Raw genomic sequence first — 17,450 nt, 5'->3', positions numbered from 1 at the left:
CGGAGTCCATCAAGTTTAACCCTTCCAAGTAGTGATGGGTGAAATGTTTTGCCAGGCATTGATTTGCGGAGACTTTCCGTGTTTCGCCATTGGTGGATTGTTTCGAGAAACAGATGAAAAAATTTGCCGCGGAAAAATTCACAGCTCGTCCAAAAATTGCAAAAAGAATAGCCGCGAGCGAAACTTTTTTTTTGACGAGCGTCATTTTCGCTGTTTTGAATGGTTCGAATTCAGTTCGGTATTTGGCCGAATCCTTAACAAAGGATTCGGGGGTTCGGCCAAATCCAAAAAAGTGGATTCGGTGCATCTCTAGCTTAAACTATTGTTGAATTCACAACAAAAATGATAAATGCCTTTGCGATAGTCACAGACTTGTTAATAGGTACATAAATCATACAGCAGCCATGTTTTCCTGGGACCTTGATAAATGGAATCTGTTGTGTTGTGACAGATACACATAGTAAATATTAAATAATAAATCATCTGAATTACACATGTACATAAATCCTGAACATTCTATAATTTTAATTACTTTTTATCATTTTAATTATGTAGAAAAAAAAAAACCTGCTCCAAACTGATAGGAAACCAAATATTCCCTCCCGCTTTGTTTCATGGTTTGGAAATGAGTTTTACTCGCAGAACTGACTTAGTCGTCAAGTTGATTTCATTCCATTTTTTCGTTTTACGCTTTCAAATTTATAATAAATTGCACCAAATTAAAAATATTATCTTGAAACTAATTGATGACCATAAACACTTTATTGTTACTGGCGGGATTGCCTATTTATCATTTAGCCAACTGGAGAAAAGTTGGCCGTATTATACCCAAGAAACCCTGCAGTGATCGTATTTTAATGCTTTATATTAACCTCCATGATTTTGGTGACCTCCATGTTATACCTTCTTATGATTGGATAGACAGTTAATTAGTGATGAGCGAATCTGTCCCGTTTAGCTTCGCCATAAAATTCGGGAAATAGCACAAAAATTCGGGAAACAGCAAAAAATTCGAGAAACGCATTTGTCGAGCAATTTTTTTTCGTCGCCCTCGTCGTTTTTGTCGCCTGTGTCTATTTCTTGTCACCTGCATATATTTTTTTGCCGCCCGCGCCCAATTTTGACGTGACCGCGCCTTTTTTGACTCGACTGCTCCCAATTTTGACGCGACTGCACCCTTTTTTTGGACCCTGACCACACCCGATTTGACACAACCACACCCTTTTTTGACGTGACCACGCCCAATTTGCTCGCAACAAAAAAATCAGCCCAGACAAATTTTTCCGGGGAAGTTTCGCGAAACAATTCTCCAATGGTGAAATGCGGAAATTCACTGCAAATCCATGCCTGGCGAAAAAAGTTGCTCATCACTACAGTTAACAACTTTATCCATCTAATAACATTGAGAAGTTATAAATATTTACCAATTATCTAGAAAACATATTGGATAAATGGAAAAACCCTAATTTTGTAGGCAATAATGAATCATTTATGGTCTGCAAAAATGGCCCCTTTATTGGAGCTCCCTATAGATCCTCTCTGGTCTCTGTCAGTGTTTCAAATGAAGGGTGGGCGTGTCCTAACTGTCTCTACCAGAAGCACAGCTGGAGGGTGATAGCCAATCACAGCCCTGCACTCACACAAGCAAAGACAGGTTTCAGTTCCCTATCAGGTCAGCCTAGCTGCTGATTGGTTCCTATCCTATTGAGTTCCGCCGGCCCCCCTGCACATCCAGAGAATTCAGCCAGCAGGAAGTGGAACAGATGGGCGGGGCTAGTGGGGTTTTGGTGAAATTTCTCAATAAATCAGCCCGAAACACAACTTTTTTAAGCACAATCCTTCTATATCTAGAAGAGTATAATTCACTGGTACATTCATCATTTTTACATGATATGTCTTCTTTATATATATATATATATATATATAATTTATTGTATTTTAGTTTAATATATTTAATCTAATGCTTTTTGTTCCATTTAGTTGCTATGATTGAAAGTAGCTTTGACTAAAATTGCTAGAGGAGGTACTGTATAATCCAGTGTTTGTACAATTCCATTGATTTTAGTGGGTTGAACTTATTGTCACTAGCAAATCCTAAAATCTCAGACTGCTGTAGATAGGGGCACCAAGAGGCGGTAGAAGAATAAGTAAATGTATAACAAATGTTCAAATTACATTGCAGTATCTGTAGATGGAAGATACCATTTTAAATGTTTATAATCTTATTTGTTCATTATTTTAGTACAAGTTCCAGGACCTGTGGAGAATCTTCAGGTTGTCTCTACTGCACCTACCTCAGTCTTGATTTCTTGGGAAGCCCCTGCTTATGCAAATGGTCCTGTCCAAGGATACAGATTGTTTTGTTCAGAAACCTTTTCCGGGAGAGAACAGGTAAGGCAATACGTGTATAAATCCTCTATAAATGAATGAGTCGGGGCAAAACATATCTTTTGGACCTCCATTATTGAAATGTATTATTATAGTAGGACTTTGAGCCATAATCCATCAGTTAATGTTAATTGTAACTTGTATCAGTCCACCCTACAGCAGATTGGAACAGTCCAATAAAAAGTGTTGCTGTCCCCATTCTGCTAAATCTACCTTGTACCTTGTGGTCTACCTAAACAAGACCTTCAACCTTTGAGGTTCAACAAGGAAAATGTTAAAGTTTTCTCCCTAGATATTACATGGAAAGATATCAAACCCCCACAGAGGGGCATTTTACGAGTTCCACGGCCTTGTCCGAATATGGGTCGTTCGTTATTACAATGCTAAGTCTATAGGAGCCTCTAATTACACAGGACATTGAGATAATAGAGCACAAGGCATGATCAATAAAATGTATCTGGATGTGCATTACAGTTCTTGCAGTTCATAAACCCACTGTTATAATGGTTATTGATTGGATTTGTTTATTTTTATTTTGCTGGTTTTGACCTTGGTAGGCATGTTCTGGGCCTGAGCCTGGGGCGTAGAGATATTAGGAAGCAGACTCTATTTTTTTTAAATACTAAGGTCGATAGGTTAGATGTTATACATTATATTATCTAAGGCTCAATTGCTGGTTGTTCCATATACTCATACACGTATTTGCATCTATTTTAGATGGGCAACAAATAACTGTAGAAATATTTACAGACTGTTGCATTTTACTTGCATTGACCTGTTTTATTTAGGCAGCTATATTTATTATAGTCACCCTATGGTTATTATAGTCACCCTATGGTTATTATAGTCACCCTGTGGTTATTATAGTCACCCTGTGGTTATTATAGTCACCCTGTGGTTATTATAGTCACCCTATGGTTATTATAGTCACCCTATGGTTATTATAGTCACCCCATGGTTATTATAGTCACCCTATGGTTATTATAGTCACCCTATGGTTATTATAGTCACCCTATAGGGGTCATGAACAGGGCCCGCCAGTGCTGTGCTCTGAACCCAGTCACAATGGACTTTTTTATTTGATGACCCTAGATTTATGTACTTTTTGAATAAGCACTGAGGGGTTTGATGTTTGGCCCCATAACAGGGTTGGACTGGGCCACTAGGGCACTTGGAAAAAACCCAGTGGGTCCCTGTTGGTGCTCCCCCAGCCGCCGGTGGCCCCTTCCCTGATGCATTGAAAGTAAGTTTCATGCTCAGGGGAGGACGTCTGGTGGGTGGTGGACAGGGGCGGACCAAGCTGACTGGGTGCCCTAGGCAACCTGGTTGGCCACTTTGCCTCTGCACCTTCCCCCCTCAGGCGCAGGTCCGTCAAGCACGCACGCGCTCAGGGGGTATGGGGGTGCAGAGGGTCATTGCCCCCACCGTGTAATGACAAGCGGAGGGGGCAATGACAAGGGAGCGCCCCCCAGTCGTTGTGCCCTAGGGAGGTGCCTCTTCTGCCTACCCCTAGTTCTGGCCCTGGTGATGAGGTGCCCTTTGGGGGGAGCGGGGGATGTTGCTGAGGCTCCATGGGTGGTGCGGGACCCCTGTGGCGGTAGCCACGCTGAGCCCTGCACCCCCAGTCCGACCCTGCCCCTTAGTGCTCTTGCCCTTCAAACCACCACTTATATGTTTTCAATCCTTAATCATCTCCATAAAACAATACACTATAAATAAATACAAGCAGGCATTCCTTGAACTTTCTATAAGGCGATTACATGGAAAAAAAATGCTTTACAGGAAGATTGCTAGCGAAATGTAACTTCTTAGATCATTAGCTGGAATGACCCGACGGTAATTAAGTGCAGATGTGGAGGTCACGTCTCTCTATAAGGACATAAAAAAGTAATCAGAGCAAGAAGATATTATATGGGGCACGGTTTGCTTTGAAACATGCATGAAGATTCTGAAAGAAATGAGCTAAATCAAGAGCTAATGGAGGTGTTGGGAGATGAGGAATAAATATAGAGTTGATGACCGTTTTGTTGAGAAATGATGTGAATGAGATGTTGGAGAGAGCATTGCTCATAGCCGAGCCGCCGCCGGAACCGCTTATTGAGTTGATTAAAGGGAATCGTACATTGTCAGATACTGAAGCCATTCCAAACAGTCTGAGGGTTGGATTATTCTGGGTCATTTAATGTATTCAGCACATAAGAGTGTTTAATCCATTCCCACCGTTATTTCTAAAGTTGGCTTTTTGTGCACTGAAAAAAGAAAAATCTTGCAGTGTTTATATAATAAAATAGGCACTAAAAGGCCACTTTGGCCATTTGGGCACCTCGCAAGGCATGAAGCGCTCACTGTAACTAATCGTGGCCATACACGCGAGGTCGCCAAGCGAACAGATCTTCTCCTGATATCCCCACCTATGGGCAGCGGGGGGCCCTGGGGAGGGTGTGGGGGCCACGGCTGGGGCACCTGGAAGTGTGTGGGCCCCTGGGACCGCAGCCTGTTCTGGAACTAGTGATGTGTGGGTTGATAAAAACTCGACCCACACCCAACCCTAACCTGCTCTCTCCCAACTGGCACCCAACCCGTTCTGCTGCTCTGTGGCTATTTATATACTCGCGCCTCACCCGCCCATCTCTGACATCACAGAGGGGGTGGGGCAGGCGCGTATATATAAATAGCTGCTCCTGTAGGTGGAAGTGGGGCACAGTTAGGTTGGGGCGGGAAGGGTGGCCCTAGGGACTAGGGAGAACATATTTTAAACCACAGTTAATAGGCGACCATGGTTGTATTATCCCTTCTTAATGCTACAGATTGATAGGCCCACAGGATGGTATCGCTAGAAATATGGAAAATGTGTTGCTTTCTGCCCATTGTAAATGAAAATATTCACTCGAGTCTTTCCTTTGTGCCTGACCTGTTATCAGTAACACATTTATTGACAAAATACAGGATCTCTACCGAACCGAAACAAAAAAAAAAGGAATACAGGTATAGGACCCGTTATCCGGAATGCTCGGGATCAAGGGTATTCCAGATAAGGGATCTTTCCGTAATTTGAATCTCCATACCTTAAGTCAAGTAAAAAATCAATAAAACATTAATTAAACCCAATAGGATTGTTTTGCATTCAATAAGGATTATTTATATCTAAGTCGGGATCACTTACAAGGTACTGTTTTATTATTACAGAGAAAAGGGAATCATTTAACCATTAAATAAACCCAATAGGGCTGTTCTGCCCCCAATAAGGGGTAATTATATCTTAGTTGGGATCAAGTACAGGTACTGTTTTATTATTACAGAGAAAAGGGAATCATTTAACCATTAAATAAACCCAATAGGGCTGTTCTGCCCCCAATAAGGGGTAATTATATCTTAGTTGGGATCAAGTACAGGTACTGTTTTATTATTACAGAGAAAAGGGAATCATTTAACCATGAAATAAACCCAATAGGGCTGTTCTGCCCCAATAAGGGGTAATTATATCTTAGTTGGGATCAAGTACAGGTACTGTTTTATTATTACAGAGAAAAGGGAATCATTTAACCATGAAATAAACCCAATAGGGCTGTTCTGCCCCAATAAGGGGTAATTATATCTTAGTTGGGATCAAGTACAGGTACTGTTTTATTATTAAAGAGAAAAAGGAAATCAGTTTTAAAATTCTGAATTATTTGATTATAATGGAGTCTATGGGAGATGGCCTTCTGAGCTTTCTGGATAACATGTTTCCGGATATGGGATCCTATACCTGTATTAAAATTTTATAATGAATGGCAGCCCAAACTGAACGGCGGGATGGTGTTTTCTAGAACAAGGTCAGAGATTGAACTCTGTAACTTATTTTACATTGAACAAGGAGTCGTAACAGCTTTGGGGCTCGGAGTATTAAAATCAGCAGAAACTGTAGGATTCTGTATAGCGTTTCCTATTTAATGTCAGTACAAAAATCTCATTGATATTCCGCGCGGTCCATCTTTAAGTATCTTAACTTTCATCTGCAGAATCATAAATCACAGTCATTTAATATCTATGGTGAAAAAAGAGAGCGAGGAAAATTTATGGTTAGAAAGCAGTGGCTGGTATTTGGGAAAGGAGAATTCACTCCACATAAATATAATTGATGTTGCACATAACAGAATGGGATTTTGTACAAAAAAAAACAACTTACGGCACATGGTTAAAGCTGAGTTGTTGCTAAATATATAACCCAAATATATAACCCAAATATATAACCCAAATATATAACCCACACTGATTTGTTACGATGGCACTAAGTTCCCTTATGACCCGGGATGGGAGAGTTTATATTATTGGCTGCTGCTTGCAGGGAGGCACAGCTGGTAGGCTCCAAAGGTTTATAATATAAGCTCATTGCAAAGGAACAAGCAAGAGAGCAGTTTCTGATGTGAGATGCCCAGGTCCATCTGGTTGTGTTATTTTTCATTATTTAATTGTCTCACACTGTCTACTAGAGGTAAACATCTCAAACATTGATAGATACAAGAGAGATAGATAGATAGATAGATAGATAGATACATAGAGGGGTAGATAGATGATGATGATAGAAAGATAGATAGATAGATAGATAGATAGATAGATAGATAGATAGATAGATAGATAGATAGATGATAGATAGATAGATAGATAGATAGATAGAGGGGTAGATAGATAGAGGGGTAGATAGATAGATAGATATATAGATAGATAGAGGGGTAGATAGATAGATAGATAGATAGATAGATAGATAGATAGATGATAGATAGATAGATAGATAGATATAGATAGATAGATAGATAGATAGATAGATAGATAGATAGATAGATAGATAGATAGATAGATAGAGGGGTAGATAGATAGATAGATAGATAGATAGATAGATAGATAGATAGATAGATAGATAGAGGGGTAGATAGATAGATAGATAGATAGATAGATAGATAGATAGATAGATAGATACTATTGCTGTTGGATAGTAGGGGTCCTTTTTCCTTTGCACTTCTATTTCACCTTCATAATTGTGCTTATTTAGCTGTTTAGAGGTTACAATCGTATCTGTCAATAGGCAGCGCAGCATCGTCATCCTTGTGGACATACAGTAAATGGATAAAACATTCGGTACCTGCTCAACCTGCTATATCTGCTGTACCTGTTATACCTGCTATATCTGCTATATCTGCTATACCTGCTATACCTGCTATACCTGCTATACCTGCTATACCTGCTATACCTGCTATACCTGCTATACTTGCTGTACCTGCTATACCTGCTATACCTGCTATACCTGCTATACCTGCTATACCTGCTATACTTGCTGTACCTGCTGTACCTGCTATACCTGCTATACCTGCTATACCTGCTATACCTGCTATACCTGCTATACCTGCTATACTTGCTGTACCTGCTATACCTGCTATACCTGCTATACCTGCTGTACCTGCTATACCTGCTATACCTGCTATACCTGCTATACCTGCTATACTTGCTGTACCTGCTGTACCTGCTATACCTGCTATACCTGCTATACCTGCTATACCTGCTATACCTGCTATACCTGCTAAGTATCTGGGCTCAGAGTATTCTTCCTTTGTTTTATATTTTATCCTATGAATTTAAGTGGGAGTTGGCATTCTGACATTCTCTATAGACACCGCCATAGAACGTTCCTAGTGATCACAAGTTGCTGCTGCCTACACATAACACTTCAGCTGAGACAAGCAACATGGCAGCCTTTTCATTCACTTCTCTTGATACATTAAAGAGTATTGTACTCGCCAACAGAAGAAACTCAAGTTTATAACAAAAAAAAATTCTAATTGTTGTCTTACATTCTTTTGTGTACAGAATATCGAGGTGGATGGGCTGCTATACAGGCTTGAGGGGCTGAGGAAGTTCACAGAGTACAGTATAAGAGTCTTGGCCTATAACCGCTATGGGCCTGGAGTGTCCTCTGAAGAACATGCAGTCGTCACCCTTTCTGACGGTAAGAACAGTTGCTACTTACTAACTAGATAGATTGCTACCTGTTTGGTTGAGTTTTTCGGAAAAATGTCTCCTGATTTGGGCATTGGTCTCAGTCACATGGTTGATCCTCCCCAGCAGTTGGCTTTTATAGGAGAGAGATTGAGACAACCAGAGCATTGATCCTACAGGCTTGCTTGTGCCTTTATAGGAGAGTTATCACCCGGACCCATACTTATTGTTTAAGGCATAAGCCATTAAAGGTGCAACCACATTGCAACCACAGGAAAATATGGAAAAAGTAAACTATAAGTACTAAGGAAGTGCCACCAATCTGGTCAATGTAAAGGGGTGGTTTACCTCTAAGTTAACTTTTACTATATTATAGAATGGCCAATTCTAATCAACTTTTCCTTTGGTCTTCATTTATTATTTTTTTTTAATTATTTGCCTTCCTTTTCTGACTTTTTGCAGCTTTCAAATGGGGGTCACTGACCCCGGCAGCCAAATAAAAATTGCTCATATACCAGTCTCTTACTCAGACCACTCCCAGGGTAATTTGGACCCTAGCAACCAGACAGCTGCTGAAACTATAAACTAGAGAGCTGCTGAATAAAAAAATAAAGACCAATTGCAAATTGCCTCTTAATATTACTTGGGATCCCCAACCTTTCTTTTTGAGCCACAGTCAAATGTAAAAAGACTTGGAGAGCAACACAAGCACCATAAAAGTTCATGGAGGAACCAAATAAGGGCTAAGATTGGCTATTAGGCAGCCTCTATGCACCCTATCAGCTTACAGGGGGCTTTATTTGGTAGGAAATCTTGTTTTTATTCAACCAAAACTTGCCCCCAAGTCAGGAATTCAAAAATAACTCCCTGGTTTGGGGGCACTGAGAGCAACACCCAAGGGGTTGGGGAGCAACATGTTGCCCCTGAGCCACTGGTTGGGGATCACTGATCTACATCATACTAAACTTTGGTTTTTTTCCTGGTGTCCCTGGCCTAGTCTGACCCTATTAAATATACATTTCCACTTTGGGGAGATTTTACATATATATTTCAGTTCCGCCACTATCATTCTTTGAATAAAGCAAGTGAAGATCAGGTCAGGAACTGCTCATTTCATCCAAACGCTCCATTTCGATTCCAAGTCCCTTCATCCAATTCAATCTGAATACAATCATGTATATTTATTCCTGCTGAACTGCGACGCTCCCTCGTTGACACCGCTGCCTCCCATAAAGGACCTCTGATTGCTTTTCCGCCAAGAAACCCCCCCGATCCGTCATTTTCTTGCACACTTTGAGAGTATGAGAATATGAGTACGCTTCATTTCTCCCTAAGTGGCATCTGTCACCATGAAGATTGTGCCTTATTATTGCTCGGCGCTTGTCAGTAGGAGCTGAAGGTAGAAGAAGGTTTAATTACAGGCCTATCTGTTAATAAATCTGTATGAAGAGACACAGAGGCTTAAGTAGGAGGTGTAGGAACAGTTATATCTATTAAACTGGTTCGTAAAATTAGGTTTTTACATTCCCAATTGCTGCATCTGGGGGACGGAAGGCAAAACATAAAATCAGTTAGAAATAAGAATTAAGCTTAACTAAATACGAACGTTATTAGCGCCGCCTCCCACACAGATACAGTAGGAGGGTTATCAGGGGCGCACAATGCTTGTTCCGCATCTAAATGCAGAATAATTGGAATAATTTCAGGGATTAACCCCATGTGAATATGCACAAAGGCCCTTCTGGATCAGCCCAGTCTTAAGCCAAAACAGCGTCTCTTTGTGCATTTCAGAGGTGGGAGGTGCTCTGCTCGACTGAACCAAATTACAGCCATTCTCTGGGTAGCGGCTTTACTGCAAAAAAAGGTTGGATCAATGGTTTCCTTTTAGCGATGAGCGAATCTGTCCCGTTTCGCTTCTTCTGAAAGTTTGCAAAACTTTGCAAAAACGAGCAAAATAGTGAAAAAAAAAAATCACTTTTTTTCACGCGTGGCAAATTTTTCCAGAGCTAATTTTTGTGCCCATTTGGCGAAACAATCTGCCAATGGCAAAAGGTGAATCCATGACTGGTGGAAAATTCTGCTCATCACTAATTCTTACTTTGAGAAACCAAACATGAGGTCATGGACATCAGACTTCTCCCCTAGTGACGGATATGTATTCAGCTGCCTTTTACATAATGGTAATGGTAATGGTAAAATGATGCAGCACATTTTATGGATGTTTGGGCATTAAAGCTTAAATATACAGGATTTATTATGAGTATAATAGAGTGTATGTTGAGCCAGAGGCTTGAGGTCGTCACCAAGAGAAGACAAAAATGTGTTTATAAGGGTTTGGCTTGTCCTGACCTATCTTCGAATTAGTTCCAGGATGTGGTGGCTTTAGCGTTGCCATCTGACCGGTTTTGAAAACCAGGCTGTCCAGGTCAAAAACTCCTGCCCGGATTCCCCAATTAAAAAAACTGAGCTGGACTCACTAACATTGACCCAGCGATTGGGCAGTCACCAACTGTTGCATCATAGCCCCGCCTCTGTGACATTACAACCCCACCTCTTCCACAACTCATGACATCATGGTCCCGCCACTTCTCCACCCCAATGACATTACCCCCACCCCCTGCCTGGCTAAGAAAGCCAGCAGAGGTGGCAACGCTAGGTGGCTTCCATCGGAGTGTACGCCAATCATTGGTGTACACATAACTGATTGCCCATAAAACAAAAAAATATGTTGAGCTGTTGACCTCTATAGATTTGTGAATGAGGTCAGTATCCAGTATGGAAGTTGCTCAGGATATAAGGAATCAACAAGTGGGCAGATAAAGTGGATAGCCCAAGAATAGACCTGTACATGGCCACCTTTATTTATTAACCAATGGTCTTTATTGTAAATAGGGAATTAAGGTGGCCATACATAGGTCGATTGTAGCTGCCAATATTGGTCCCTTAGACCCATTCGGCAGCTTATCTGCCTGTGTAGGGGCACTAACAATGTGCCTACCCGAGCGACATCTGGCAGGTATTGATCGGGCCGGTTAAAAAATTCAGTTGGATCAGGGACCACATCTGTTCATTGATGCGGTCCCTGACCCGACTGCGCCCATTACCGTTGTTATAATTCGATCTCAGAGCTAAAAGACCAAACTAGCCTAAATTCCCCCAATATTGCCCACCCGTAGGTGGGGGATATCGGGAGAAGATCTGCTTGCTTGGCGACCTCTCCAAGCGAGCAAATCTTGACGTGTATGGGCACCTTCAGGGCTAAACAGCTACATGAACCGTGATGCACTGCTCTACAGTATTCCTTATTCTTATGTGAATGTTTTGTTTCAGAATAAGAACGAGATGTGTTTACGTTCAATCTAACGCTCTGTTTATTTGCCGTTCCAGTGCCCAGTGCGATGCCACAGAATGTCTCCTTGGAAGTCGTTAACTCCAGGGTAAGAATACTTCTATCTGCTACGTTGGTGTATTCTGGTTGAAGCCATTATTATTATAAATGTACAGGATTTACTGTCGCCCATTTGCCGTAGCAGATAACTACTTTGTGCGGCTGCCAGAGTCCCAGCAATAGGTTTTTAGAGCACGACCCTACATGAACCTGTTGCACTCAGTCAGCCGGCGTCTCTTATATCTTTATATGCTGGGTTGGGAAATGACAGTCTGGATCCCTGAGGGCAGAGAGTTTCTGCAGATTGCCAAATAGCGGAAATGAGAATAGAACTACATTGTATTTTGAATTATTCAAAATGTAAATATGTTTCAGAACTTTTATCGTACTGTATATCTCTTGCAGTTTTACGACGTAGATGCTTTAAAAGGGCTCCTTCTATTAAGGACTGTTTTATCCGCTGTAAAAGTCTATCTTGTGTATAGTTCTATAAATTCTGTAATGTACATCGGACTACCCATCATTCCCAGAATGTGTTGTGTTGGCTTTGTGCTGCTGGAGGGTCAGTGGCATCAAGCAATGTTATATTTATGAAAATACACATTACATAGTTACATAGGGTTGAAAAAAGACCAGAGTCCATCAAGTTCAACCCTTCCAAGTAAACCCAGCACACACAACCCACACCTACCAATCTATACACTCACATACATAAACTATATATACAACCACCATTAGTATCACAATAGCCTTGGATACTCTGCTTGTTCATTATTTTACTATAATGAAGCATGGGCTTTACTTTTTAGGTAATAGATGTCAAGCATTTCTGATGACTTTATAGTAACTTCTTCAGAAACACAGATGGATGTAGTAACCAATAACAGTTTAACCTTTACACGAGGAAGATGAACTCCCTGTCTCTGTACCAATGGGCCCAAGCCAATATCTCATTGGCGGGTCCCTACAGCGTCCCTCAAAAAATTGTAATAGGGCTTCCCTCAACCATTGTCTTGAGTATAATACAGCAGGAAATAAAGAACTTGGCTTACTGAGGTCCAGACACAATGTCCTGGACTAATAAAAGAAACCATAGTTACAAATACTGGCTTTTTATTAGAAAGAGTCCTTAGGGACATTTGATTGATAGTTATATTGAGCTCTTCCAGGTGATTAATATTAGGGTAATGTTTAGTCAAAAGTGGATGCCCCCTATTCCTGGTGGACCCTAGATCAGTGATCCACAGCCAATGGCTTGTGAGCAACATGTTGCTCTCCACCTTCTTTGACATTGCTCCCAGGGGTCCTTTCTTACATTTCTGGCTTGGAGACAAGTTATGAAGCACAAAGACACAGTTTTACTCCAAGCAGAACCTCCTACAGGCCAGCAGTCCACATAGGTCTACCAACTAGCCAATCACAGTCCTTATTTGGCACCCCAAATAAGCTGTTTCATGCTTATATGGCTCCCCGACACTTTTTACATCCGAGTATTGCTCGCGAGTAAAATAAATTGTGGATCCCTAAACTAGACGGTGTTTGCCCATCCTTCAGATGGGGATTAGTTGAACAATGCAAGTGTTGGGTGCAAGTGTTGGGTGCTACCTGGGAAAGAAGCCAGCAGAAGGTGGAATGTATGGCTGATGCCACCAATGTTTTCACAAAATGACGCATTCCTTGTGTCTTTAAAGGTGTATAATGCCATGGTAAATATTTGCTATTACTTGGTTCATAGTCTAGAAGGCATACATTCCATTATTTTGTAAATATTATTTAGAAAAACACATAGGTGTCTGTGTAGCGCAGGAAATATCAAATGCCACGTATTATTTAATAATCATAGATAGAATGTTGTGAAATGCTCCCAATGATACTTTTACCTTGAAAAATCGACAACAACACATCTGCTGTCTGTTTTCAAAGGTGTTGCAGTTTATATATTAATATCTGTCTCATAAATGCCAACGTTTGACCTCAGGCTCCCAGCCTGCAATAAAGAAGGTGTTAAGACTTAGCGGGATTGATATCTTTTTGAAGACATCTGCTGTTAAGTCTTTTATTAATGTTACAAGAGTCAGGCTTCCAGATTTTTTTTTCTGGTGTATTGGGAAGTGTTGAAGACCCTTGGGCTTTGTCCATGTTTCTAGTGAACCTGGGCAGTATCAGAACAAGATGCACATATATTATCAAAGATATGATTGTAGTTGGTCTTACTTGTGCTAGATGGACCAATACTGGCTAATCTGATTTTCTTGACCTCCAAATCCCACTACAAATTATGGAGTAGTTTATCAGTATGAAGAGGGCAAAAAAGTGGACCTCTATGGTCTTAAGACTCATACCTTGATGTTTATACTGAGCATTTTAATGATGGTAGATTACTAAAGAGTTGTTCCGGTGCAGGAACATTGTCTGGATCTCAATTCCCATTTTAAAATGAAACATATACTTCTATTTACTTGGATTTTCAACAAATGGTAGCCCTCTACTAGTCTACTCTGGAGTTCATCTTCCCTTGGTTCACCAATGATAGTTATGTCCTATTTCTGGCACCCAATGTTCTTTGGATGGCTTTTGTTATAATTGGTCCCATGAACATGTAGTATAGTGTTTGTCCCACTGGGTTTACTTGGAAGGGTTGAACTTGATGGACTTGTAGCCCTCTACTAGTCTCTGGAGCTCAGTTCATCTTCCCTTGGTTCACCAATGATAGTTATGTCCTATTTCTGGCACCCAATGTTCTTTGGATGGCTTTTATTATAATTGGTCCCATGAACCTGTAGTATAGTAATTGTCCCACTGGGTCTACTTGGAAGGGTTGAACTTGATGGACTATGTAACTACGTAACTATTACTATATAACTATATGGACACTGTTGGATAGTTCTTTTCTAGTAAATCATGGATCACAACATGGACACCCTTGGATCACTCATAGATAAGTATAGCTACAATACTGTTAGAAAAGATGCCTACGAAAACTGAAAACACCAACAAGAATGTATTTTGTTAACCTTTTTAATGACCACAGCCAGAGAGGCCTTCATATGTGTAGACTATATTAACAATTCCTGGGAATAAAAGGTCCATCTGGGTTGGATCATTTAATATGAACCCCTTTTCCTTCCCATTTAGCATCAACATAAAAATGTTCCATTTTCCACAGAAGCAGAAGAGATGTTATTTTGCAGTTTTAGACTGCAGTGGTGTGTAAGCATCAGATAAGCTAAGCAAAGTGATGGACAGCTGTAAGTGGAAGGATATATATTGTACTAAGATGACAAGGGATTTTATTAATGATTTCTAAAGTGGAGAATGATACTGAGAATCTTCCATTAGCAAAGATAGTCTTCTTATGCACTAGAACAGCCATTAGTATGCATTTCCCTGCTTCCCCAATTGCCTGTATGTGTTTTACATTTAATATGCTATAAAATCAGCCGTTTGACTTGTTATGGTTGACTAAGAAAGTACATTGGGCTGTTCAAATCCATGTACGTTCCTAAATTCTTTTGACAGCCAAAGGTAAGCTGCTCCATCAATAAAAAGGCTAAAATAGTTGCAATGCACATCAAATATACATTTTTAGATAGTTGTGTTAAACACAACGGGAGTCTATTGGCACTAATTGAAACAAACACTAATCAAGCCTCGTTGATGACTTCCAATACCAGAGTCAGTCAATTGTAATGCTTTAGGGACAGCGGCCGAGACAAAGTCACAGTCTGAAGAGATGAAACCCATGACATTCATCATAAATATAGAGACAATCAGCCGTGGCGGGATTAGAACAGGAAGTGGAGTGACCCATTATTTATTCACAAGTGGCACTTATTGTGGCCCTCTTCAATCATTCCCAATCACCCCTCATTTTAATCTCAATGTAGCCATGGAAAACATACAAAGCAGGGGAAACAAAATTGTTCTTGTAAAAGCTTTCTCGACAATGTTCTTGCGCCCGCGTTCTTGCACATTCATGTCCGTGGGGGTAATTTCTCTTTTCTTTTTTTTTACATCTTAACTTGACATTTAAAGAGCCAACTCAGGGCAGAAACACTAAAGGGCTTGTTTGGTACGACTAATGCTTTCATTTGAAGTAAAGCTGTTCTTCATATTTTTAGACTATGTATGAAGGTTATACTTAAACGAACTTGTCAGTGTCAATGCTGGCAGCTTGAACCTCCGTGCCACAGAGAAATGAGGACAGTTTAAAGAAGTTTCAGTGGTCCATTAAGTTACTAATAAAGATATAAAACAGCTAAAACTGCTTAAGGTTTCCTTGACATAAGAACAGATCAATTGCATTTGGTTTTACATTTTCCCAAGCTCCGGCGGTCTGCTAAGTCATTATTGTCCAATCTGAGTCAAGAGGATTAGGAAGTGAGGTTATTCTATTTTAAAGACGAGGAACCATCTGCCGCTTTCTAGTTATCTCTAGCAGGGAAAGAGCAATTCTTACCGTTTCATGTTCATTTTTGTAATCATTTATTCTGCTTTCATAGAAAATTGGTAGCCTGTATAGGGCAGCTCCTTACCACCCGTGTCAAAAGACTGTGTATTTCTAATGCCACCAACCCTATCCATACAGTATGTCTCATCCTCTGCATGGAGAATATTGAATGTAGCTCTATAGACTACAGTTATGATTTCTTTTTTGGTGAACGGTCAACTTATTTGAGCCCAAGAAACAACCTTAGGTCTTTATACGACCTCTGAATTCTGTACATGAAGAAATGGTTTTTCTTTCCTCCTCGTCCAAACTCTTTATTCTCCCAGTCTCTTTTATTTACATGACTGCATCTATTCCTCCATCTATTTCTCCTCTTTGTTGACATCCTACCACTTCTGATTAATGTTGCACCTATTTACTGGGATACCCTGGGGTTCCTGCCACTTAGGACTGATAATAGTTTCAGGGTTTCACCAGTGAGTTGAGTCAATAGGTGCAGTGTCGGATTGGGACCCCAGGGGCCCACCCGAAAACCTTAGACCCTAGGCCCACTTTGTAAACTATTTTTCCTTCTTTCCTCACCCAACCTCTTTATTCTCCTAGTCTCTTTTATTTACATGCTAGCATCTATTCCTCCATCTATTTCTCCTCTTTGTTGACATTCAGAAATAGGGAATGACCATGAAGCAGGCCAATTGGTTTGGAGCAGGAGGGCCACTTACACCTGGGCTCACCGGGAGTTTTCCTGGTATCCTGGTGGGCCAGTCCGACACTGCATCCTTTGCACAATTATAGTGCTTGAATTTTTAACTTGGTTGTTTTCAGTAAGTTTGGTTTCATTGTTCTAACTGCAACGAACCATTAGAGTATTGGAACAAACTTTGTCCATGTTTTTATGTAACTCCCATAAGGAGTCATTTACTATGTGCAAAAAAGTTGCAAAGTTAAAAAAATAACTGTAATCCACCATGGTTTTTTTTGCGCTATGGGACATAGGTTCATTTCAGTGTCAGTGTAAACCCCAAATCATTCAATTTCATGAATTAAGGATTTGTGCTTTTTAAGCTGGTGGTTTAAAAAAGTAGTTAATTCAGCATTGTTTTTATAATCTGTAACCTCGTTTATTTAAACTGGGGGGGGGGGGGGGCTGGTTTTTGTAAGATTTGGGAAGAGTAGATGCTCCCAGAAGACATGTTGGGTAAGATGTGTGATGAACCTTTATTTGCCTTTCTAGATATATTTGAATTATGGTTC

At 40.5% G+C, this 17,450-nt stretch overlaps 1 protein-coding gene across 4 annotated transcripts in view; it reads left to right on the top strand.

Annotated features, from left to right (window-relative positions):
• The window catches only part of dcc (DCC netrin 1 receptor), a 499,711-nt gene that overhangs the window by 392,859 nt on the left and 89,402 nt on the right, over nucleotides 1-17,450 (top strand). For all 4 annotated transcript variants that reach the window (XM_004910366.4, XM_004910365.4, XM_002934447.5 and 1 more), the window contains exons 10-12: nucleotides 2,243-2,391; nucleotides 8,230-8,368; nucleotides 11,746-11,795. In XM_004910366.4, coding sequence (XP_004910423.2) covers nucleotides 2,243-2,391; nucleotides 8,230-8,368; nucleotides 11,746-11,795 — 338 coding nt within the window. The remainder of the gene's footprint in view (nucleotides 1-2,242; nucleotides 2,392-8,229; nucleotides 8,369-11,745; nucleotides 11,796-17,450) is intronic.

The sequence above is a fragment of the Xenopus tropicalis genome, chromosome 1 (genome assembly GCF_000004195.4).
Source record: "Xenopus tropicalis strain Nigerian chromosome 1, UCB_Xtro_10.0, whole genome shotgun sequence".
NCBI lineage: Eukaryota > Metazoa > Chordata > Amphibia > Anura > Pipidae > Xenopus > Xenopus tropicalis.
This window is presented reverse-complemented; position numbering and strand designations above follow the sequence as displayed.